The following is a 25,232-nucleotide window of genomic DNA, read 5'->3' as shown; positions in this document are numbered from 1 at the left end:
CATGCCGCAGACTCTCTTCCTAAATCCTTTCAAACCTTTGCTGAATTTCTAACTCGTTGTACATAGACATTCTGTAATACAATCTCGAAACCGCACACAAAGAACTTGTGTGGGGTAGTTGTAAATAAGTTTGGGGAGGGGGGATTCCTTGTGTATGTAATATTAAGTTATCTAAACCCTTTTAAAATTCGGCCTCATATTTCATTCCTCCAAAACCCAAACGACCCCCCCATGACAATAGCACATGTAAGAAAATCAACAGCAAGTTAAGTCTGGAATATCTAAAACCATTCTCTGGGCAATTGCAAATAGTCTCTTCCAAAAGATGCCTGTGCACAGCCTAGCTACATTTCCACAGAAACCCCAGAATTCCTGTCTCTGGTCTCAGGCACATCTCCCTCTTGCATTTCACTGTTTAATTCCATGACTTGAGCATGTTAAGGTCTCCTCAGAGAAACAACCAAAGGGAAACTTTGTCGAGGGCAGTGGTGCTGCACAGCCCAAGAGGCAGCTGCCACACATATGAATAAGCATAAAGACTTTACTTATTTTTTTCATACTGAAAGTTCCTTTCTAGCAGATGGATTGTATAGGAAGTGGCATATATGTTCATGTGTTTGTGTGTGTATCTCCATACTTTCATGGTATGGTACCCTTGGCATAGAAACATTTCTAATATGCTTTTACATCAAGGTCCACTGATGTGTGGTTTTTTACTATTTTTTTGTTAGTCATGGATTTAGGTTATTGTCTCCAGTATTTACTACATGAGCCTTTGCTTTAGACCTCAGGGGAAATTCTGCAGCCTTGTGTTAAGCAATTTTGTGCAATGCCTGTGCAGTGCAGGGGTGAAGGCTGCCCAGGAGGCAAAGATGGTACCCAAAGGGTGTATATGTGGCAGGCGTGGGCTTGCCTCTGGTTGCAGATGACTGGTGTTCAAGTGCTGACACACTCAGGAGCAGGCTGAATATGTACCTTGGCCTTCTGGAGATGTTAATCATGCCACATTTATACTGGTACAAAAAGCCACAGTCTAAAAAATAACAGCACCAAAAGCTCCCATCATAAAAATCTCTTTGGCTAAAATGGAAATAGATGCTCACAGAAGATCTATCTTTCTTTCTTTCTTAGCACAGGAAAGGAGAGAGAAGTATCACAGATAGGCAGTTCCTTTCAGAGAGGTTTCTTAATATATCTCCATCCAAAAGCTGTTGGTGAGGGGGAAAAAATAAAGTAACGCTCTGAAATAAAATTTGTACAGATGTAGCTTTTTTGGAAATTACATCCCATTTCTCAAGAATTCGATGTAGCCTTTAGTCAGCCTTGTTTCTTACAGTTCTCTGTGCTTTGCATGGTAATTAGCTGCTCGTGTTATCAGTGGTGCAATGCTCCCGGCTATTTTTTCAGCAGCCGCTGCCGTTATCCTCCGCGGCAGCTCCCTCACATCCTCCTGCCAGCCTGTGCGCCGGCCCCACGTGTGTGCAGATGCTTGGCGTTCTTCAGGCTGCTCTGGCTGAGTAATGAAGGCAATAGGTATAGCAACAGACAGGGAAGAGGCTGGAGCCCACTTCTCCCTGATAGCTGCCTGAGACTTGCCAGTACTTTGCGGATGGTTCATTGGAGGTTCAGTGAGGCGAGTTTGTTATGACAGATCACAAAATGCAAAAGGAGGCAAATGAGCTGGGCTGATCAATGTTGGAATAAATACAGGGTAGCAGCTCCTCAGTTTAGTTGGAAAGAGCAGCCTCAAAACCTTTATTTTGTCTTAGGGTTTTTTTGTTGTTGTTGTTGTTTTTGTTAAGTAATTAAAACGCTTATTGCACAAGCGTACTGTAACACACAGGCTATAGAGCACAGGCTATAGAGGGTGCAAGGACTGCTTCGCATAGACTGCTGATACTACTGACATCAGCCTCAGGCAAGTGCTGTGTCACACAGCCAGCACCAATGCGACAGGGTTTGGATCAGGCAGGTCCACTGATGCAAATAGCGCATCCAGTTCTCTGTGCTATTTATTGTTTGCAGGTAATGCCATCTCTTCTTTTTAATTCATGTTCCAAGAAACAGTTAAGGGTTTGGGTTTTTTTATATTTGAAATACAGCCATGAAGTTGAATTCAGGTTGCCAGATTCCCAGGCAGCATGGGGTTCTCTACAATGTAGGTAGAAATGTAGTAAAAAAAAAGAGGTATAAATGAGAATAGGGATTTTTTTTTCCATACCAACATCTACAAACAATTTTCAGACATGCCTTAAGTCCCACAGTAATCCTCAATGTTGTGTTATATGAAAAAAAAAAATATATAACTCCAGGCCACATGAAGTTGCTTGCTGTGTGCAGACCATGGTCTCTAAACTTCTGTACCCTTATTTTAGAAAGTTTGATATCTGCAGTAATGTAAGGTCCTCACAAGTATTCAAAGCAGAAATAACTCAAGAAATGTGTATTTGGCACTCAAAAGATGAAGAACAAAGAGGAAAATACAGACATTGAGGTTTTTCCAAATATTGTTTTGAGTTTTTCACATCTTGTCTTTGATTTTGTGTTTCCAGCTTTTTGGGTTTTTTTTCTGCCTTTTGCTAGGCAGTGTGATGATATTGAGCCAGAGATGTGAGCAGTCACTTTACTGGCTGCCCAGAGATAGGATGTGCTAGGGGAACAGCTAAAGTTTTATTTCTGTGGTAATGGAAGGTGTAATTTCTTGCTGATGAGTATTTGCAGACTTACTTGATTACAGCTCTAGGAGGGATATTTAATTTTGTATGAGAAGCTTATTTCTAAACCTAGTCTGGAATAGCCTATTGCCACGTTTACCTTCTGTAGTTTTGTCTTCAGACAAAAGTAAAGAGCAGCATTTTGCCATATGTTCAGTGCATGGTATACAGCAGAAGATGGTAGATCTCTTCGGCACTCTTCCTGTGACATGACAGTGGACTAGAATAGCAAGCTTGAGGTCAGGCAGCTGATTTATTGCTCTGTAAACAAGGTGCTCGTGATGAGAGCTTTACACTCTTCACTGTTGTTAATGGGATAACAAATCATAACCCATGGTTTGGGGAAGGAAATGGAGAAAATGGAGGGAAAACCACAAGGAGAGGAGAAATAAAACCTGTCTAATATGAATTTTAAAATCCTTAAACGTCCAGAGATTATTGTGGTAATTCCCTCTGTCTTGTTAGCTTCATTGACAACTCTTACACTTGTACCCCTGCTCCAGTGGCAGGAAGGCCACACATGGCATTATGCAGCTCCCCAGGGAGAGGGCTGAGATCAGAACAGGGCTGTCTGCTTGGAGACTGCAGGTTCTGTTCAGCATCTATACACCAGATCAGAGTAATTCTCCAAAGGCTGATATTATATCATTCTTAATTCCTTTCCCTCTGAAACTGATGATGTTAACTTATGGTGAACTGTGAATTGGATGGACTGTGTTGCACAAAAAGGAGTTGCTATGATGCATTTGTTTAACAATCAAGGGCTGTATCTGGCAAAGATTCAGCAGGAGTTCTGAGAGTAGAGCACTTACAACTTTCTGTGAATTAGCATGAAGTAACATGCACAAAAAAATATGATACATAAATTGTTCACTTGCATATGTGTGGCTGCTGCACTTCTGACCTTGGTTAGAGCTAGTAGGCTACAAGTGGCTGTGAATCCAGACCTGCTCAGTCATTCAGGTCAGGCTGGAGAATGGCATTGACAGTGTCCAGGAGCATGACTTGCCCAGAATGGCTAGTGAGATCATTTGGGTCTAAGCAGGCACAGAGGCATCCATTTTTAAAAGTGCCGTGTGATTTTTTGGTTGCCCAAATACAGATCTGGTAGAGAAGTCTGATTTCCAGGTTAGAAGAGCTCAGTACTTCGGAAAATCACTTTGCCTTAATATTTCAACAGTGGGCATCTGCAAACTCAGAACGTCCAGGTGTTTTTTGGAAGCGTGATGTGAAGGTGAAGCTCACCTCCTTGCTAGCTCTTTGAGGATAGGAAAGTGAATCATGCTGGGTTTGTTTCCATGCCCCCTTGCTGCATGGGAAGATCTCAAGCCCTGGTGTCCTGCTTCCTGAGTTAATTCTGTTTTGCAAAAGGAAGAAGTCCTTTCTTTGAGGAATTGTCAGTGAATTTAATATGGTGAGGTAAATCTCCAGAAAACTTGTGTGAGGCAGCAGCCATCTGTATCTTGTTGAAAGTTGGAGGAGACAGCCACCTCCATCAGTGGTGAGCCCTCTCTTTCCAGTTGTCCAGGGTAGCTCAAGGGGGCTGTTGGCATAAGTATGTGTGATGGTTTGGGTGTTCCCCGCCCCCCCCCCCCCCCACTTTAGAAATCACCCAGACTAGACTCAGCCGGCTCTGGAAATATGAATGAAGCTATTTATTTACAGCTAGCACAATATACAGGCAGATATTTACAGTATATACAGTTATGGACAGAAATACACAAGGTAAAAGGTAATACAGAAACACAACTCCCCTCCCAGAAACCTGAGTCCCCAGGAGGGGCTCTCAACCACCCCTGCACCTTCCCCCTGCCCCTCTCAACCTTACCCCAGTCCCAAGGAAGAATAGAGGTTCAGCCAAGAGGTTAAGAAGCAAAGGTGGGTTAGTCCAAATGAAGGGTGAGGTTAGAGGGTAAGATGTTGCTCAGCCAGCAGCCCAAGCAAGAGTGAGAGAAAATGGTGAGAGTGTTATCTAATGTTTTCATTTCTTCTTCAGCAAGACTCTGAGTGAAGTAGACATCACCATTGTTTTCCTTTTACAGCCTATAATCTAGTTCTTCTCACCAAAACATTCTAGCTAGCTTCAAACTATCACAGTATGGCAGTCTGATCATTTGTGCTGCCTCATCTTTGGTGGTAGAAGTTTGGGTCCTAAAGAAAAACCAAGCCGAGTGTGTAGGTGAGGCACTGTGTGGATAATTCTTGTAGGGGAACACTTTAATTTCTCCTCTCCAGAGTGGCTCTGGAGATACTGAAAGAGTATCTCAGTTCAGGAATGCTGAATTCCTCCATGCCTTCATTTACACAACATATGGATGGGTTTAGGTCAGCCTTTTAGGAAATTGTAGGCTTCTCAAGACTGCTGCACTGCCAAGACTGTGCTCAGTGTTGCCATCTCTGCAATGCTTCCCTCGGCAGCACAGGCACCTCTACCCTCTGTGTTGTCAGGCTTCACATAGGCAGGCACATTGTCACTGCAGGGTCTTTCCTGCACAAAGGATGCAGAGAGATATTGTTTATTTGATATAAATAAATGCACCTATTGATTCTGTATACATGCAATAGCTGTTGTGCTTATGCTCAATCCTATGTAGCACAGTCAAAACAGCAGGAACTGCACACAGAAGTGGTGTAAACAAAATCCTACGAGTTTATACAAATATGTTGCAATCATATGTAAACATTGCAAATATTACATCTTCCTGTAGTGCTTGATGGAGAATAATTTGAATATTTTAAGCAGTGCTGCTTTTCAGATGCTGGAAAGACTTGGCCTTGTTTTGAAACTGTAATAGAGGTTGGAATATATTTCGTGTGACAACCATGTCCTCAAACCTGCTATTTGTTACTTCTTTTTAAAACACAAACAAACTATTTTCTCATTTTATTTACAGGACAGTGGGACAGGAGATAACAGCTGCATTGAAGAAATATTACGGGTAGGAATCCTTAAGAACACTTTGTTTTCCAGTACCATTTTGTTTACACTGCAAAGGCAAGAGAATAACAGGAGTATAGCAATTACTACTGTTAAAAATATTATTCTTTTAGACTATCATCTTTCTAGGGAAAACAAATAGGCAAAATTACTTCCTTATGAAAAATAATTGAAAAATCTGTGAAAACAGCCTTCCAGACCCTCTGGATTTCACTGCTACTTTGTGCCGGCACGGCTGACCTTCATGCATGCAGAAGCAGATAATGGGATAAATTATAAACTGAAATGTACAATGATGTTTCAGGTTTACAAACCATGCAAAGTGCATGTTTCCATTAATCATGACTGTCAAAAATCTTAATTTTGAAGGGAGGTCTAGGAAGGTCATTTTCCACCTGGATTTAATTAGAATCCATTATGTAATGTCATTATGTCCATTATGTCCATTATATAATGACAATGTGCAAAATCCATGGTTATTTCCATATTTCATTATTATTTCTTTTATCTTAGTAATTTCTAGTTTATTTTCAGGGAGCAAATTAACACACATCCAGACAGATCTTGGCTTGAATCAACTTTGATATTGATTATTTTCTGAGGCAGGGAAATTTATAAACAATGAAACCTTGTCACGTATTTTAACTAGTGATTTTTTGAGTCCTTTTTCTTAACGTAATTTGACAATTCACAATGCTCATAAATCTGATATAACAGTAATTGAAACACCAAGCAAGGTAGATTGAATGGTAAAACGTCCCTATTACTGTGCAGACTTCCACTTCTTGGATATGCACTACTCAAATATTTCAGGTTGTTTATAAACTATCTGGCTATAAATATTTGGTTTAGAGATTAGTAGTGCATTAAGGCTGTCCTTTCTAAAGGCATTTCTCCATTCTTCCTGAATATATTAAATACAGCTTTTAATTCTTAAACTGGACAAAGAGTTTATCGAAGGGTAATGATGTATTGCTTATGACTCCGCTGTCAGAGCTTTTACTCAGCTAACATTTACAAAGTAGGCTTTTGTAGGATTTAATTGCATATTCAACAAGCCTTAGCCTCGGTCCCTGCTGTTTTGTTACAAATTAGCAGTAGACAGTATCATTCATGAGGGCTTTTTACGTTTTTCACGATGCACTAAGTATATGATGGGATGTGAGGCTCATTCACCCCTTTTTACACAAAGCCTGTAAAACAGGCAGTTAGAGAAGCTACTCTTTCTCCATAGGTTGTGCAATTTGGCTTATGTGATTAGGCAAGATATGTAAGAAGAGATATGGTACCTTCCATGCAGGGGTACATAGGTACATAAGAAACATCATCTGGGAAGAAAAATGCACTGTATGACTACAGATGTTGAGGTGCATCTCCAAACCAGTGAATACAGCTGCTGATCTCTATTTTTTAATTTCCTTCTTGTGAGCATTCCTCAAGAAATATTTCTGTGAAGCTTCAGAACATCCTTAGACAGTTTAAAAGGGACGTTGAGATGCTTGAGCGTGTCCAGAGAAGGGCGACGAGGCTGGTGAGAGGCCTTGAGCACAGCCCTACGAGGAGAGGCTGAGGGAGCTGGGATTGTTTAGCCTGGAGAAGAGGAGGCTCAGGGGTGACCTTATTGCTGTCTACAACTACCTGAAGGGTGGTTGTGGCCAGGAGGAGGTTGCTCTCTTCTCTCAGGTGGCCAGCGCCAGAACGAGAGGACACAGCCTCAGGCTGCGCCAGGGGAGAGTTAGGCTGGAGATGAGGAGAAAGTTCTTCACTGAGAGAGTCATTGGACACTGGAATGGGCTGCCCGGGGAGGTGGTGGAGTCGCCGTCCCTGGAGCTGTTCAAGGCAGGATTGGACGTGGCACTTGGTGCCATGGTCTAGCCTTGAGCTGTGTGGTGAAGGGTTGGACTTGATGATCTGTGAGGTCTCTTCCAACCCTGATGATACTGTGATACTGTGATACTGTGACATTTTTATTTGTGAGCACTTCATAAATTCTTTGCTTAAAGAATGAATAAAACAACTAAACTTTTCATCAGTCTCTTGCTATCTGCTGAGGCTTAGTACAGCTAAAATAAAGAACATACTGTTTTCATCCTCAAGCTCTTGTCCTCACATAAGCACTCAGCCATCACGGATAACCTCTCCAATCTGCCCATCCTGTAGGTCTACAAACTGGTTATCACTTTCTATTCTGAACTTTCCTTATGTCCCTGTGCCTAAGACTACACATAAATCTTTGAGACTGTAACTCCATAGCATTTCTAGCTGAAGCTCTCCACTCACAAAGATGTAAGTCTCAGGTCTGCATTCTCATTACGCACCTTGATTGCTGCAGCATCCTTTCCTAGGCTTTGACAAATGCAGTGTTACCCACCTCAATTCATGCTGCTGCACAGATCATTTTCTAGCTTGACATCTTGCCCAAAGACATTTGTCTTTACATCTCACCAGTCATCTCCTTCTCTATCACATCAAGTACAGCTATTTGTCTCTGATTTTAAGGCTTCAAGTCTACCAGTCCAGGGTAACATATTAGCTCCCACTTTAGCTTGCCTGGCGATGCCAGCCTCTGTCACAGTTTTGCTTAGTTTTACATCAAATAAATCCTCCTGTGCTTCACATCAGATCTGAGAAACTTTCCCAGTTAATTCCATACCTGCCTTCAGATCCTCTCATAAGAGCCTCCTTTTTCACAAAGGAGGTAGAAAAACAGTGGTATGGTCAGGGATATACCACTGTTTTTCATGCTTGAGTGTTGTTCCACTTGGCCCTTGGCCAGGTCAGATATGTCCATGTGCTCTCTTTTGTCTTGAAAAATGAACTTTCTGTGTCAGGAAACTGCTGTGTTGTACAAAAGCAGTACTTAGATGTTCTGGAAGTACTAATCCAGGTCAGCACTGTTTGCTGTTGCTGGTAATCAGTGAAAACAGAAAAAAACCCAAACCAGAAATAATGTGCCACTGCTACTCTCTTCTTAAGTTACTGGCATCTGCAGTTTTCCAGTCCTCTCCATGCCCTCTTTTCATCCTGAACAGATCCATTTTGTTTCAACGCAGGCTTTCTGGTTTTCTAGAACAGGTCGTTTGTAAGGAATGCCATTTCCATTGTTTTTGTTGGAGGCACTGTTCACATAGTAAAGCCAAAGTTTAGATGCTTTTTCTGACACAGTGTATGTAGCTCCAAAGGCAATCAATGAAAAGCCACAGGAGCTGCAGTCCCTGTTTTCCCCTCAGAAAAGGTGGCAGGCACATTGCAATGTGTTTAGTGTAGGAAAGGCCACTCTGCTGTACGGAGCATCAGCAAAAGGAGGAAGATGCTTAACATTTATCTTTTTAAGAAACTTTGCACCCTATTTTAGCTGTCTCTTGTGTAACACAAAGGAGAAAACATCCTCTGTTTCTAGATAGCGTGTTCCCTGCGGAAGTCAGGCTGTGACTTTTTCCAGAGCATAGGTACTTCCACAGCATGTCCCTGTTTCCTATCAAGACCAAGGGCAGTAGAAAGTGTGCCCTAAGACTGCTCCATCTGTTCCTCTGTGTTTCCTTCCATCAGGAAGTGAGAGAAGGCAAGTACTAGTATGTGCATAGATCTTGTCAACCTCTGGTTTCAGGACAGAGCTAACATTTGGACCTGGACTGCAAAATCAATTAGGGCATAACTTTAAAATCACCAAATCTTATTTTGCACTAACTGTGACATGCATATTTTGTCTCTGAGCTGTCTGGTGCAATGCAGGGTGCCACAGCTTAAGTCTAGCCTTTTTTGATGATGTTTTACTGAATGTATCAGAGCTCCATAGACTTCATAAATTGACAGATTCTTCAGCACGAAACTGCAGTTTCCAGAGAAAGCTTGCAAGAGCTGAGACACAGGATAGCTTCCAGTCCTGAAGGAGGTTGATTAACAAGACAGTAACCCCGTGGAGATTTGAGCTGTTGTAAGGACTCCTCCTGACTTTATAATCACTACAGGAATCCTGAATCTCATCTAACCCCATGAACTAATTTATAGTTACTTCTTCAAAGTGTAGTGACTTCTCTGTCCAGCTGCAGTCACACACATCGAGGACAGAGAAACTTCTAAGAAAGCCTGCAATGTAAATAACTCCAGTAGGGCCAAGTTGTAGATGTAATGTCAAATCAGGAGAGAAGAGCCTTGTTATTTGACAGTAGTTGTAAAAGGCAATGCCTTTTAAGCTTTTGCATTGTTGATGGAGGACATAATAGAAAACTTTGAAGCAGAAAATAAGAGTTAAGTCTACACAAACATCCTTTATTCCACCTTGCCTGGAGCAGTTGCTACCTGAGTTCCTGAGACAACACCAAAGCTAACCTGTTCACTTCCTTGATAAAACACAGGCTTGCTGAGCAAGATTAGTAATTTTGACTGATTTCTATTTGATTTAATTAGTGTATGGAGCCATGTACTTTTTTTTATGACTGGTGGGGTTTGGAGTAAACATTTATTTTGCTGTAGTACCTGCAAAAAGATGGGAGCAGGAGGAGTCCTGCATCTCCACTAAGCTAACTGTTGCAACCAATATTGGATGCACTCTCAGTCTATTTGCTACGGATTTAAGGAGAAAAGGAGTGTGTCAAATGCAAGCAGTTCTTGGTTTGTGAGATAAGTGGCTGGAGATTGATCTGGCTATTCTTAGTCTTAGCTGTGATTTCCTAGAGTTGCAGTAGCTTCATTGAAAGGAAACCCACAGGCAAGCTGAGCTTTTAATTATTGAAGATCTTCCTTGTGAATTCACTGGTTTTATTTTGTGTTGACATGAGAGGTGTTGTTGAATGCCCATTGAGACAGACATAGTTTTGAGTGTTTGGCCAGCAAACAGGGTCTGGATGCAGGATGTGGAGACAGTGGGAAGCTAATGGAGCAACAAGAATGCAGAGGAAGGGCTGGAGAAAAACTAAGCACAGCCAGCTGACATGGAAGAAGCCACCTCCTTTGGGATAACATGGAACAGTGAGGAAGCAGGATGGGGTGTGTGGTGGCAGCCAGGTATAAGTTTCTTTCAGGGAAGCTAGAAAAAGCAGTTGAGGAGGCAGTGAAAGGACTGAGACTATAACTGCAAACAGCGCTTCAAGGACAGGTCTTCTTGGTGTCACAGGCCTCCTCCCCCAGGGATAAACACCCACTGGTGGCTTTGCAGATAGGTTGTGACTCCCAATGGCTACAGCACATCAACTTATGAAAACATGACATTTTAAGTGTTAATGCTTTGATGAATAATTTGCTTGAATCTATCCTGTGAAAATAATCAGTGTATATAAAGTACAACATTAAAAACAGAATTAAACTGGAGCTCTTTCTGTATTTTCCTCCTTCCCCACTTGGGATCCCTTGGCTCATTAGCAGGCTTGCTAATTCTTTAGCAGAAAGCATTAAGGATCAACCCATCAAATATTCAGGTTTTTTTTCAAACCTGAAAAGCCATATGTGCTGTGAGATCAGCTGCACTCCGTCAGCTGATTGAATTAAAACAAGAGCAGAGGTAAATTAGAAACTGTCTGCACAAGACAAATCCTGTGAAAACATGAAATCCTACCAAGCACGCTGTCACTGTGAATAAGCATCACAGTCAGCGGAGCACGTGTCAATACTTAGAGGGGAGAAAAATCAGTTTCTTAGAGGTAGGTTGTTAGTTCAACAACTGTGAACTGCTGCCTTGTAAATGTTAATGACTGCAAGATCCCACTGGCTGCAGTTAAGCTCCTGGTGGAGTTGGACATGTGAAGAATTACAGAACACAAATATGGTAATCAGCAATATATTTCTAAACACTCCTCGTGCTTTCCAAAGCAGAGGGAAAAACCTACAGGTGGAACGAGGCCCACTTTGCTACACAGCACTAGTGCAATAGCTGTCTCTGCACTAGCAGAGTGTTCTATTGCATTGTCACTGCTGGAAAGAAATTGCTGGGCGACTTTGGGAGGGAGATGAGAAGGTCACCTTCAGCATGGCAGCTGCATGGTAAAATTTGGGTTGGCTTTTGAGACTAAGCCTGGTGGGAATGTCTTGGAACATTTTCAGGATGGACTCAGCAACCTCAGGCAAAAGGGTTAGTAGGGGAAGGAGAAGGTACGGAGACTTAGAAGCAGCCCCAGTTTGCTAACACTGTCTTTCTTGGTATCACTGAATGCAGAAGTACTCCTAAATATTAAACATGTATCAGATGCATAACATTTGCATGTTTTCATTTCAGTCTTTCAGGAAAATTTCACATTTTATATCCTACATTTCAGAGCAATTAAACTTTTTTTTTTTTTTTTGGCCAATGTGTACTTTCTTTGAATTTCTTCAGTATTGCTCTTTTTTGTTTTCTTACTCAAACAAATGAAAAGGCATGCCCAAGAGAGCTCGGAGAATCTCTCATTTCATCCAAGAAATCCCGAGAACTTTGAGTCATAGTTCAAGCCATCTAATCCATCCTCCACCTACTAGCATTGCCCTTCTTACCACATTGTGACATCCAGCTAATTTGTACAGTATCTTTCCTACATCAGCTGCTGTCTGCAGTGGTTTACCTAGGACAGCTTTCCTCCAGCCAGCCTGGATACTGCTGGTGGTGAGGATGGCAGCACTGTAAAGCTTCTGTAAGTTGCAGAAATGCCACTTTCTCGATGAGAATGAGCAGTTCATACAGTACAGTGTGTTAAAGCAAAATTAGTAGCACTACCAGAGATAATTAAAGATTTATTTTGGCTTTGTCCACATGGGCTGTGTTGACTACAGAGCAGGCATACTTACATACACTATCATCCCCTTGACTTCTGACACCTTGTCAGCTTTCAGGATACATCCATCTGTATGTGATGCTTTGGACTTTCTCTGTGTCCACTGCAGCCAGGGTCTCCGTTACCTCTTTCTCCATCCAAAAGGCTGAGAGGAGAAAGGTCCAGGTGACCTGTTAATTGGTGTCAGCTCATCTGAACGGAAGCTGTTCCTGCTCTGGGCACGGTGCCTGGTACATCCTTTTTATTGCCCACACAGTGATTTTCACCTGTCAATAAACCTTCATAGCCGAAACATTAAACACTGACATGTAAACATCATTTCCCTGGCCCTTAATATACTGAGTCAGAGGTAGAGAGTGCCATGTAAAATGACACTAAAATACTGTGCTAACAGTGGTAATGTCAACTTAATTAGTTATTTGTACATCAACAGCCCCCCTGAGTTGTCACACTTGGATTTTTGCTGCTGGCACTGTTGTTGAAAATTGTGTCTCAAAGGGGTTTGAGGTTTGATGCATGCTGTATATTTATACCTTGAACTTAATAAATCTCTGTGTCCATGAAAAAGGAAAAATTGGAAATAGTTTAGTGTAAATAGGAGACCAAGCTAAACACTTAGGAGTATCAAGGTAGTGGGAATCAGACAATTGTCACTCAGAGTGATTTTCCTTTCAGTCTTCCAGTTCCTGATGCAGAACATGGAGGTACTTTCTGGGCACTTGCTACACACATGCTGGGGCAGCAACGTTTTCAAATACAACAAAATCTGATCTGTTTTGAGTTGAATAGGGTGGTACAGAGGAAAGAGACCCATTTTATTTTTAGAACACAAGTAGCCGATGTGCAAAGGCATTGTGTTAGGCAAAGGCAGGCCAGTATGAAAAAAGCTGGTGAAACACTATTGTGCTAATGTGGTGGAATTAATGTTCAAAATTGCTGTTTTGTAGTGAGTGTATAAACCCTGTTATTTGACAAAGCAAGAGAGAATCCAGAGTGAATTACACAGCCTTTCTGCTAGACAAAAATAATACAGTAAAATACTTACTAATTTTTCCCTCTGTTTAGAGTATTTTACCAATCTGGAGAAGAGACACAATCACCATCTTTTTCCAGTACAGAGAAATGATTCCCCATTATTAATGGCAAAGAGCCAGACAGATCTTTGTTTTGTATATCCCTGCCATAGCTCCTCTGAGGCCAATGGAATTATGAATATCAATATGAAAAAACCCTGTGCTATCAGTACTAATGAAAGAAGAATAAAATTTGGGTAGTAGCAGGTATTCACACTGCTGGGAGCCTGAAGTTCGATGCCTTCAGCTGCCATGTTTAGAGATCAACCTACTTTCTCTCTGAATTTACTCAAAAAGATGTTGGACCGCAAAGGAGGTGTGACTTGAGATGATGGAACCCTCCAGTAAACCCTGTGATAACAGTGTTTTATTCCTTGATTAAATGAGCATTAAAGAAGCAGACTCATCAGACAATAGGAGTAGATGCTGCTATATGATGCATTTTCCACCCACATTAATGTCCCCATTTCTTCACCATCTTTCCAGTGATGGCTGTGGAGTCGTGCAGGGAGAGGCAGAAGGCTTTCCATAGTATGCATGTCTTCTTGGTTGCAGACTGCAGCTGTAGCTGCAGAGCCAGGCAGTCATTGCCCCACAGGTCCTGACATCTATGGACACGGCCCTGGTTTACCTTGTGAGCCCAAAGGCTGACAGGCCTACTGCCATCCCCACCTTTCAATACACCTCTGAGAACCTGCACGTGAGTTTCAGTGGATGATGCTGTACATGTATTTTGCCCATGCACCTTTCACAGAATCACAGAAACATTCCGGTTGGAAAAGACCCTCAGGATCACCAAGTCCAACTGATATCCTTACTCTACAAAGTTCATTCTAAACCGTATCCAAAAGACTTTTAAACACATCTAGGGTTGGTAACTCAACCACCTGCCTCCCTGATCCACCCATTCCAATGCCTGACCACTCTTCCTGTGAAATGTTTTTCCCTAACAACTCATCTAAACCTACCCAACTGCAACTTGAGACCATTTCCTCTTCTTCTGTTACTATTTACCTGTAAGAAGAGACCAGTCTTCTGTACTCATGTTTTCAGCAGACGTCCTTTCATCTAGAGGACACCTCTTTGGTGCCTGATTTTCCACAACTGGAACTTACTCACAACTGTCACATTTTGCACTGCCCCAGAAGGTGCCAGCTCTGCTGTTTATGTCTGAGAGAGGTAGCTTTCCTCATCTAGGAGCTGAGACAAATATTCTTCTCTTAATCTTAATCATATTTAAGAGGAGCGCATGAGTTAGCAGTTAATTTCACTTGGCAGGAAGACTTTAAAGAAATTGTTGGAGAAAAGAGGAGTCTGCTAAAAGGAAATTAAATCATTTTCAAGAATATTCCATTGCAATGTCTATACTAATAAGTAGAAAGCACTAATTACTGCTTTCTTACCCTGAGGCCAATCGGCATAGCATAGCTCATGTCCAGAGAGCTAAACTCTCTTACAGCCACAAAGCAGAGTAGCTTCACCCATACTGCCTGTTGGGAGGCTCCTGGGCATGTAGGGGTTATCGCTGCAAGAGCTGACCTGAGTGAGAACTGTTCTGGTGTCAGATATTTAATGATATGCACAGTTGTGGGCCAGCTCTCAGCTACATGGTGCTGTCGGTGTGCTAGCAGAGGCATGGTCTAGATCTTCTACACAGTGGACTCTGAGCTTCCTCCTGCCTTATGCCAAAAGTGTTCTTGTGCCTTGTGTCCAGTTCTGGGCTCCTCAATTCAAGAGAGATGTTGAGGTACTGGAACATGTCCAGAGAAGGGTGATGAAGCTGGTGAGCGGTCTGGAACACAAACCCTGTGAGGAGAGGCTGAGGGAGCTGGGGTTTTTTAGCCTGGAGAAGATGAGGCTCAAGGGTGACCTCGTTGCTGTCTACAACTACCTGAAGGGAGGCTGTACCTAGGTGAGGGTTGGTCTCTTCTCCCAGAGAACCAGCAATACAACAAGGGGACACAGTCTCAGGTTGTGCCGGTGGAGGTATCGGCTGGATGTTAGGAGGAAGTTCTTCCCAGAGAGAGTGATTGGCATTGGAATGGGCTGCCCAGGGAGGTGGTGGAGTTGCTATCCCTGGAGGTGTTCAAGAAAAGCCTGGCTGAGGCACTTAGTGCCATGGTCTAGTTGACTGGCTAGGGCTGGGTGCTCAGTTGAAGTAGATGATCTTGGAGGTCTCTTCCAACCTGGTTGATTCCACGATTCTGTGATTCTATAAAAGCTCAAAAGACCTTGGAGAATACTGGCCACACTGCAAAAAAATGGTGATTGAAAACCTCTAGCATTTTTCATTCTCTATATTTTGGCATCTTCTTGCCATTGTAGTTTGTTGCCCTTGGGACATAGCGAGTTAGGTTTTTCCCTTTGAAAATTGAAAGGGTAAAACTGTTTTTGAAGGAAAGGTAAGAACATGCACAGTAATTTGTCTACAGGATGCAAAGCACTGTTAATAGAATATTTTAAGAGAGACTGACTGAATACCGATCAAGTTCTCAACAAAATGCCTTCATGCCTGTGCTTTATGAGTAGCACTAAATGGCATTTACTGCATATGGTGCATTCTGTCATTCTTAGAGTTATGCTGGATTTAGTAGCTTAGGAAGTAAAATGCTATCAGGTGTGTTTTAGAAGTGAGGTACTTGGGAAAGACCCAATTATTTCATGTACCAGTTATTGAAGTCACCTTAAATGGTGGGATTCTGACTCAGCCATCCAAAAAGGACCGGTGTACAGGTCGTAATGAAGATGGTAAAGAAAGGTCACATTTAATTTTTGCCAGCAGAATTAATTTAATTAAAATTTTCTATTTGTTGCAAGAATATTGCCTATACTTAAAGGCACCCAGACATTAAAGGGCTTACATACAAACTTCAGTTAAAAAACATGCAATTTTGTAGAGAAATTGCAAACCTGTCACTTTACTCTTGGGGGGGGAAAAGTTATTCGGAGCAATAACAATAGCATGGTGGGAGAGAAAGTGGGTTTCACACAGCAGAAAAGTTTCTCTCCAGCTGTGTGGGTTTTCCACAGGCTTTTTTTCATTAATATTATCAAGTTTTTTGTTATTTGCTTGTGAATACTGAATAAATACTGAGCAGATTTAAGACATTATTCATTTTCCTAGCATCTCATGTATGCATATGTAATGGTTTATTATAACCCTGAGTTTCCAACATATTCCAGTGTAAATGAGAAGAGCCCAATTAAAAATATTGCAGACCCTGATCCAACCTTTGTTGACTTCAGATCCTGATGCTGAATTGAGCACCAAAAGAGAGAATTGTGCCTATTAAATTGAGTAAACATTTTCTTCATTTATCTGGGTGGCTTTTTTATGTCAGTAAAAACTAATTTTTTTGCTAAAAATGCCAACCTTTGGAAACTTAATGAATATTAATGAAAAGTTGGAATAATTTAACATGAACAAAAAGGGGGTAATTTTCCTTAGACATTTCATTAGTACGAACTAAATCCTAAAAGGCCTATTTTCCTTGTGGTTTGTCAGAATAATTCTCATTATAGTCAGTAGGATTCAGGTATATGTACATCAGTAGCAGAACAGACTGCTAAATATAGTTGCTGCCGAGGCAGCTGGTTACCTCTCTTGTTCATCAGATGGGGAAGGAGGAAGCTGCAGCAGCTTCTCAGAGTAGGAAAGGTGATGCTTAAAGAAACCTTTTTTTTCTGGTGACAGGGACATGAGCTCAATTTTGCACTTCCAGGAACTTCAGACTTTTCCCAGGCACATGGACTGTCTTCAGCCTGCTTCATTTGGCCCCAAGACATGGGGCTGACATCCATTAGCCTGAGTAGGCTATGCAAATTCCATATGCATCATGTTATCCAGGGTGTGTGACCACTGCAGATTCTGCAGTCATAGAATCATAGAATCAACCAGGTTGGAAGAGACCTCCAAGATCATCCAGTCCAGCCTTAGCACCCAGCACTAAGTGCCTCATCCAGTCTTTTCTTGAACACCTCCTGGGACGGTGACTCCACCACCTCCCTGGGCAGCCCATTCCAATGCCAATCACTCTCTCTGGGAAGAACTTCCTCCTAACATCAAACCTATACTTCTCCCCAGCACAACTTGAGACTGTGTCCCCTTGTTCTGTCGCTGGTTGCCTGGGAGAAGAGACCAACCCTCACCTGGCTACAGCCTCCCTTCAGGTAGTTGTAGTAATTGAAAAAAAAAAAAAAAAGTAAATGGTTAGAAAGGTTTTCCCATTAGCTTCAGAAGCAGCATGCATCTCTAGACAAAGCAATAAAAGATCTTCATGCTTTGCCTTTTCCAAATTCCCACGTTGTGTTTTGCTGTCACTCCTCAGCTCCCTTGCATCCAAATATGTCATTTCCACGCTGTCTTCCAGGCTCGTCCTGGTTTTCTGTCTCCCTGCTGTCCTGGGCAGCTGTGTTTTTCATCCTCCCTGGTGTCTCCTTGCTCAGGGAGCTGCCCTCAGGCTCTCTTCTATACAACTTGCCTGTATCTATGGTTTCTTGGAGTCTTACAGGAGTCACTGTGATTTTTTTAAGACCCAGGATTAGTATCTGGTCTGGCTGGGTTTGGGGTTTGTTTGTTGGGGGTTTTGTTTGTGTGTTTGCTTGCTTTTTGTTGGTTGTTGTTGGTGGTTTTTTTTGTTTGGTTGTTGTTGGGGTTTTTTTTTTGTTTTGTTTGTTTTTTTTTCCCCTGGGATTTTCACTATCCAAATTTAGACACATAAAGAGGCAGGGCTTAAAAAAATGGCCCTTAACCTTTAGTTTCCTTGGGTGAGAACTATTCAGGCGCTGCTAATCTTTCACTATCGACCTTTTCATGGACAGGCATCAACTTCTTTAAGCATTACACAGTAAAAAACATCCATAAGGAATTAATAAATTATACATAGGCATATTTTCCAAATCATCAAACATTCCCTTCTGTAAAGGATGTTCCCAATCAATTACTGTTTCTGTGGTATATGTACTTTTCCATATCTCCTCAGCTAAGCTTTCAAGGATTTTTCTCCTTTTTATTTTTCTTTTCTATAATTTGAGAGTTCTGATTTAAGACAAACCAACAGGAGTCTCCTTTTTCACCCCTTTCTCTGTTCCTCTCTGCTATCAGAAGCCACACATATTTACTGGACAGCAGATAGAGGGATGGACAGCTGAGACAGAAGACACAGACTTAAAATCTTTGGTTGTGATGTCCCATCTCTTGAACAGGGAATGGTGGGGAAGGAGCCAGCCCACCTAGGGATGCCTATTCCTTAGGTGCTCTCATGTAGACCCTGGCTGCAGCAGCTTTGCAGGTGTGCAAATCCAGGTTGAAAATGTCCTCTCTCACATGCTTCACTTGGCAAAAGATAATTCAGAAGTCATGTGGCACTGAAAAAGACATACTGGCTAAATAGTGTGTGCAAGTACTAGCAAGCTCAACACACGCAGAAGTGGGCTGATCCAGGATGCATCTTCTTCAGTCTGTTCAAATGCCTGTATTTGGGCCAAGAGCCACCAAAGTGGTAATTGTTGCAAAGTGCATCCAAGGAACCATGCAGTGTTTGGGGCCAGAAAGAAGTACCTAATTATGGTGGAACCATAACTCTGTGGTCTATTGCAATGTGTTCTCAAGTCTTTCACAAAATATAGTACTCTTACTAAATATTTAAGGCCATGTCTCACTCTGTGGATGAGTTTTGCAGCAATGAGAGAATCAAGTATTAGAAGTGAAAACTTAGGTGTCTTTGAAATAGAAAGCAATGATTTTAAAGCATTGTTGTTTCGGCAGATGTGTTTTTATGAACCTCATATACCAAATTAAAAGCGCTTTAAGAATCCTATAACTGAATGCCTGTTAAAGTATACGAAAATGGAACATTCTGTAAGACAATGATAAGGGGGATTAAATGCTGAAGACAGCAGAGGCAAAAGAGAAAATGTAGCTGATTGTGCACCCAGCCATTTCTCTCCAGTTCACGTCTGCTCTCTCTGCACTGCTCTGCTGTGGTTCCTGAAGCCAGATGGCTGCGAGGTCAGTCCTTCCAAGCACAGCACTACTTTTCTGGTGTGCAACAAGTCACGCTTCTGCTCTCCTTCATCTGAGCAGATCACCTTCATCTTGCTGCCTGCTCTCCTTCACTGACTCCTGGTGAGAGCTGGAAGGACCAGGCACCTAGCCCCAAGTTCAGTGTTAGAGGCATCCAGTTTGAGCACCCCTTGCAAAACAGACACAGCATTGTCAGCTCAATTCTGTGTTAGTTCTGAGCAGGTGGGATGCATGAACATCTTGGCAGATCTAAAACGTTAAACATTTTATAAGGATCTGCAAAACCTTTTTTTTTTTTTTTTTAAGAGACCACTGTTGGTCCATTTGACTCCATCTAAACCAGTGGTAGGCAAGAGGTACTTCCGATCTCTCATCTGGCTGTGTCCTAACTGTGCAACAGGACAACAGACCTGCATAGGTCAGCCTACAGAGTTTCTCTGCACCCTGGTTTCAGTTCAAAATCCCCTGAATGCATGGGTTCAAGGGAGTCCCAATATAGCTCAGTGGGTTCTTGGATCTGGATAGTGGGAGGACAGGGAGCATGAACAGTAATGTACAGCACCAGGGGTGAATTTAAACTAAGTCAGAAATCATTGTGTACCAGAACTATCCAGTGTTTAAGCCATTCATCTCAAAGTAGAATTAAGGTGTAAGAAAGCCCACAAAATGCACAAGTGCATTTCTCTGTAAGATTATGGAGTGCCTTCTGTTTGGAATAATGACTGTAAATTCCTTGGTATCACTGAGACTTTAGGGTCACATCTACCATAGGACATTTAGGGAAAGTTCAGATCCTTTGTGTCTAACTCGCACATTCTGAATGTGTCTAGAGGCAAAGCTCCTAATTTTGCTATGTAATGAATAAAATGCACAAGTGGAAGGAATCAAGATAATGAATTTGCAGGATAATTTTACTAATTATCTTGTTGCTGATCATAGAACCAAGGCACTGCAAGTCAGTCCTACCACAGCTGTTAAATATGCAATGCCTAAAGCTGTTCTTGTAACATTTATTAGTCATCTCACTGATTCTACACAACTTGAGAGTTTCCTATTAAATTTGTAAGTGAAGTTGCTAACATGTGCCTTGTTATAAGCATAACATGTTAAATTGTACAGGTTTGCCAAAGTCTAAGGCAAATGGTAACATTTAAACTAAGATATTTTCTCCTGCTGGAGTGTTATGGGATGAGCTGCAATGGAATTTCTTTCCTCTTGTTTTAGTTATTTGAAGATAGGTATCTAATCTAAGTTATGAGTTTAATCTCCCCAGGTACTCATGGGAGAGAGGAGGGAAAAAATCTGAAGATGCTTCTCTCCTCATTGACTGCAGAGGGATCTCAGTCAATTTGTTGAAATGGACAATGATTTTTTTTATTACTAAGTCTAAGGGGAATTAAACTTCATTGTTGGTAAATGGTAAATAGTAAAGTTTTAAAGAAGCAAAAGGCAGAAACAAGTAATAGTGCTATGAGGTTGTGATTGGCCCACCAGTCATTTGGTTGTCAATGTTTGTAAGAAGATAATTGGAGAATACAAGCATAGAGTCTGTACTGATCATCTGCCTCTGAGAACAGCTCCTGAACATGAAAAACTCCTATCAAAGTGAGTCACTGATACCCAAACTGCAGCAGTGAGACAGACAAGCTCAGCAGCCATCATAGAGTGTTCAGTGTGGCTTTAGAAAAGGGAGCAAATGTGGACAGAGATGAGTGAGGATGAAAAATTATGAGGGTTAAAAATACAACCAAGAAAGACAAAATCAAACAATACTGGAGAAGTGACTGGAAGGAAAATGGTGGATACTGGCCTATCTCTTCTGCATCCCTGAAGACCAGAGAAGCTGAGTTCCTTCTCTTCCCAGAACAACAAGGAGTTGTCTCCCTGTATCACTAGCCATAAACTAAACTGTACATGCAGCCTTTTCTGCTGTGCCCTCCCATATGGCAAAGTTGCCTGCTGTCTCTCCCATGTAGAAAAATATGGGGTTTGGTTCATTATGATGCAAAAGGGAAACAAAGGAGAAAATCTGGAGACCTTAGAAGTGCAGAATTCCATAGGGTGGCTCTACAGTGGGGTTCCTGGGGACATAGTACAGCAGATTTTGACCCTGTAACCTCATTTCTGTGTCATCCTGACTGGGCTTTGTAGGCAGCTTGTCTCTGCCTTGCTCAGTATTTGTTTAAGCAGACTCAGGTCTCCAGCCTGCAGTCCTTGGCATTGCCCATGTGATGGAGAGCACTGGAATGGGTATGTAATTTTTGCTTAGAAAAGAATAATAATAATAATAATAAAAAGATACAGGCTACTCCTTCAGCAAGCAGAGATACCATAAAGTTTTTGATAACTAAATTCATTTGGTGCTTTATCTCTCTCCTCAAATCATTTCCCTTAATATTAGATGAAACTACATCACAATAAAAAACAATAACGGTCAGACACTTGGCTTAATAAAAGAGTCTTTTGAACTACTATTATAACACAGAAAAGAGGTCAGCCATTTCAGCACAGATCTTAAAGTTAGTTGGAAACATTTGTAATATTAACAGAAGAATCAAAGCTGCTTCTCTGCCAACCATGCTGCAAAAAAGGATGCTGCAGGTAAGAAGTTCAGAAGCCCCAGAAGACTCTGCTTTAATAAGCAAGTTATCTAAAAGCACTGTTGCAGACAAGTAGAGGGTACAACACAACCCAGAACAGAAATGATCTAACTGCAGAGAGACATTGGAAGGCAACAGGTTCTCTCTAGACAACTAGATAAAAACTAAGACAGTTTTGAAAAACAAGCATTCATCATACTGTCTTTTGAGTTTCTGTTTGATGGTTTGGTTGGGCATAAAAGTTCACCAGAAACATTAAAACCAGAAATTGAGTGCTGTTTGCAGGGTTTGGTTTTGTTGTATGAAACCGAGAGCACACTGTGCTATAAATAAAAGCTTCAAGTAAATTCCCAGCACAGTAAAAACATGCCTAACAGGAGATTAAGATGGTCTGAAGTCACTGACTCAGTTCATAAACAGTGCTGCCGTTAGCTGAAATGATTAATCACTGTGGTACGAAAGAAAAGAGGAAATTTGTTAAAAAATAAGCAGGGGGCAGGATGCTAACTCCAGGGGCACGCTGATTGGCTCTTTAATAATGTATAACGAAGCCTGTGCCAGATCAAAAGCAAATCACATGCAGCTGGCAGAAAATTAAATGGCATTAGGCAGAGTATTTGTCTAGCTATAAGGCTATTTAGGAAACTGCTGTCTATTAATGTAATGTCTAGAAAAGCTTTTCAAATTAATTTTTGCTCATAGAAACCCCATAAATAGAACATGATATATGCATTTTGTATATATGCACCCACACACAGAGGGATACCCATATGTGTGCATTATGTATTATAAATATTGCAAACACAGTCACAGCTTTGCAAAATTACAGATGTTATTAGCAGATATTCAAGCTAATTAAATTGTCTTCCCATTCTTATTTAGAGTCCAAAGGGATGGCATTCGATAGCTCCAAGTGCAGGGTGCTGCACTTTGGCCACAACAACCCCATGCAGAGATACAGGCTGGGGTCGGAGTGGCTGGAGAGCAGCCAGACAGAGAGGGATCTGGGGGTGCTGATTGATACCCACCTGAACATGAGCCAGCAGTGTGCCCAGGTGGCCAAGAGAGCCAGTGGCATCCTGGCCTGCATCAGGAATGGTGTGGTCAGCAGGAGCAGGGAGGTCATTCTGCCCCTGTACTCTGCACTGGTTAGACCACACCTTGAGTACTGTGTTCAGTTCTGGGCCCCCCAGTTTAGGAGGGACATTGAGATCCTTGAGCATGTCCAGAGAAGGGCAACGAGGGTGGTGAGAGGCCTCGGGCACAAGCCCTACGAGGAGAGGCTGAGGGAGCTGGGATTGTTTAGCCTGGAGAAGAGGAGGCTCAGGGGAGACCTTATTGCTGTCTACAACTACCTGAGGGGTGGTTGTGGCCAGGAGGAGGTTGCTCTCTTCTCTCAGGTGGCCAGCACCAGAACGAGAGGACACAGCCTCAGGCTGCGCCAGGGGAAATTTAGGCTGGAGGTGAGGAGAAAGTTCTTCACTGAGAGAGTCATTGGATACTGGAATGGGCTGCCCGGGGAGGTGGTGGAGTCGTCGTCCCTGGAGCTGTTCAAGGCAAGATTGGACGTGGCACTTGGTGCCATGGTCTAGCCTTGATCTCTGTGGTAAAGGGTTGGACTTGATGATCTGTGAGGTCTCTTCCAACCTTGGTGATACTGTGAATAATTGTTACTTGGTTGTGTCAGGATACTGTTCTTGCTGTGACACAATTTGCTGCCCTATGGCAGAGAGAAGAGACCTGTACTGACATGGCATCCCTGTTCCTCACAGGTTACTTTATCAGCTTTTAAAATCTAGAAGGAAGGCACCCATCTGTTGAGCTCCTTCAGCTTTGAATGGGTTGGCTCAGCAGTAACCATGGGAGGCAGGGAGCAGTTTTTACACAGGGAAGTGCTTGTCTATCAATATTCATTTTAAAGATGCTGGTATGTCCATCAGGCAGGGCTTGTGCAGAAGTCTGGAAGCACATGCTTCTGTGTTTGGGTGGAGTGCAGACCTGCTTTTAACCTAGTGGCAGCCTGAAGCACAATGCCTGACCTGAAACCACAAGACTGTGCCTCTCCAATCCTGTTGTCTAGCCCTTAGTCTCGAAATGGGACCCTTTGTCCTGCTTCCTAGGCTGCTGGCCTGCCTTTTCTGCCTTGCCAGAGGTCCGTCTTCAACAGCAGGGAGGAGGCAAGTGTTCCCTCCCAAAACTTAGTGTGGGCTAAACGTCTTTGAGAGAGCAGGAGACACCTGAGGCTGACAAGAGCCTGCAAAGTCTCTGTTTGGAGGTGGGCCTGAGCAGCAGGGTGCTGACCATTCTCTCCACTGCGAGATATTTTTATTGATGATCTGGACGAGGGCATTGAGTCCAGCATCAGTAAGTTTGCAGATGACACCAGGCTAGGAGCAGGTGTTGATCTGTTGGAAGGTAGGAGAGCCCTGCAGAGGGACCTGGACAGGCTGGATGGGTGGGCAGAGGCCAATGGGATGAGATTTAACAAGGCCAAGTGCAGGGTTCTGCACTTTGGCCACAACAACCCCAAGCAGCACTACAGGCTGGGGACAGAGTGGCTGGAGAGCAGCCAGGAGGAAAGGGACCTGGGGGTACTGATAGATAGTAGGCTGAAGATGAGCCAGCAGTGTGCCCAGGTGGCCAAGAGAGCCAATGGCATCCTGGCCTGTATCAGGAACAGTGTGGCCAGTAGGACAAGGGAGGTTATTCTTCCCCTGTACTCAGCACTGGTCAGGCCACACCTTGAGTACTGTGTTCAGTTCTGGGCCCCTCAATTCAAGAGAGATGTTGAGGTGCTGGAACATGTCCAGAGAAGGGCAACAAAGCTGGTGAGGGGCCTGGAACACAAACCCTATGAGGAGAGGTTGAGGGAACTGGGCCTGTTTAGCCTGGAGAAGAGGAGGCTCAGGGGTGATCTTATTACTGTCTACAACTACCTGAAAGGGCATTGTAGCCAGGTGGGGGGTGGCCTCTTCTCCCAGGCAATCAGCAACAGAACAAGGGGACACAGTCTCAAGTTGTGCCAGGGTAGGTATAGGCTGGATATTAGGAGGAAGTTCTTCACAGAGAGAGTGATTTCCCATTGGAATGGGCTGCCCAGGGAGGTGGTGGAGGCACCGTCCCTGGGGGTCTTCAAGAAAAG

At 42.7% G+C, this 25,232-nt stretch overlaps 1 protein-coding gene across 2 annotated transcripts in view; it reads left to right on the top strand.

The window, feature by feature from the left end:
• Positions 1–25,232, top strand: part of AFF3 (ALF transcription elongation factor 3) — a 365,042-nt gene that overhangs the window by 156,547 nt on the left and 183,263 nt on the right. For both annotated transcript variants that reach the window (XM_064143584.1, XM_064143583.1), the window contains exon 4: positions 5,609–5,653. In XM_064143584.1, coding sequence (XP_063999654.1) covers positions 5,609–5,653 — 45 coding nt within the window. The remainder of the gene's footprint in view (positions 1–5,608; positions 5,654–25,232) is intronic.

The sequence above is a fragment of the Pogoniulus pusillus genome, chromosome 5 (genome assembly GCF_015220805.1).
Source record: "Pogoniulus pusillus isolate bPogPus1 chromosome 5, bPogPus1.pri, whole genome shotgun sequence".
NCBI lineage: Eukaryota > Metazoa > Chordata > Aves > Piciformes > Lybiidae > Pogoniulus > Pogoniulus pusillus.
Note: the sequence above shows the minus strand (reverse complement) of the source record. Positions and strands in the feature narration are given on the sequence as shown.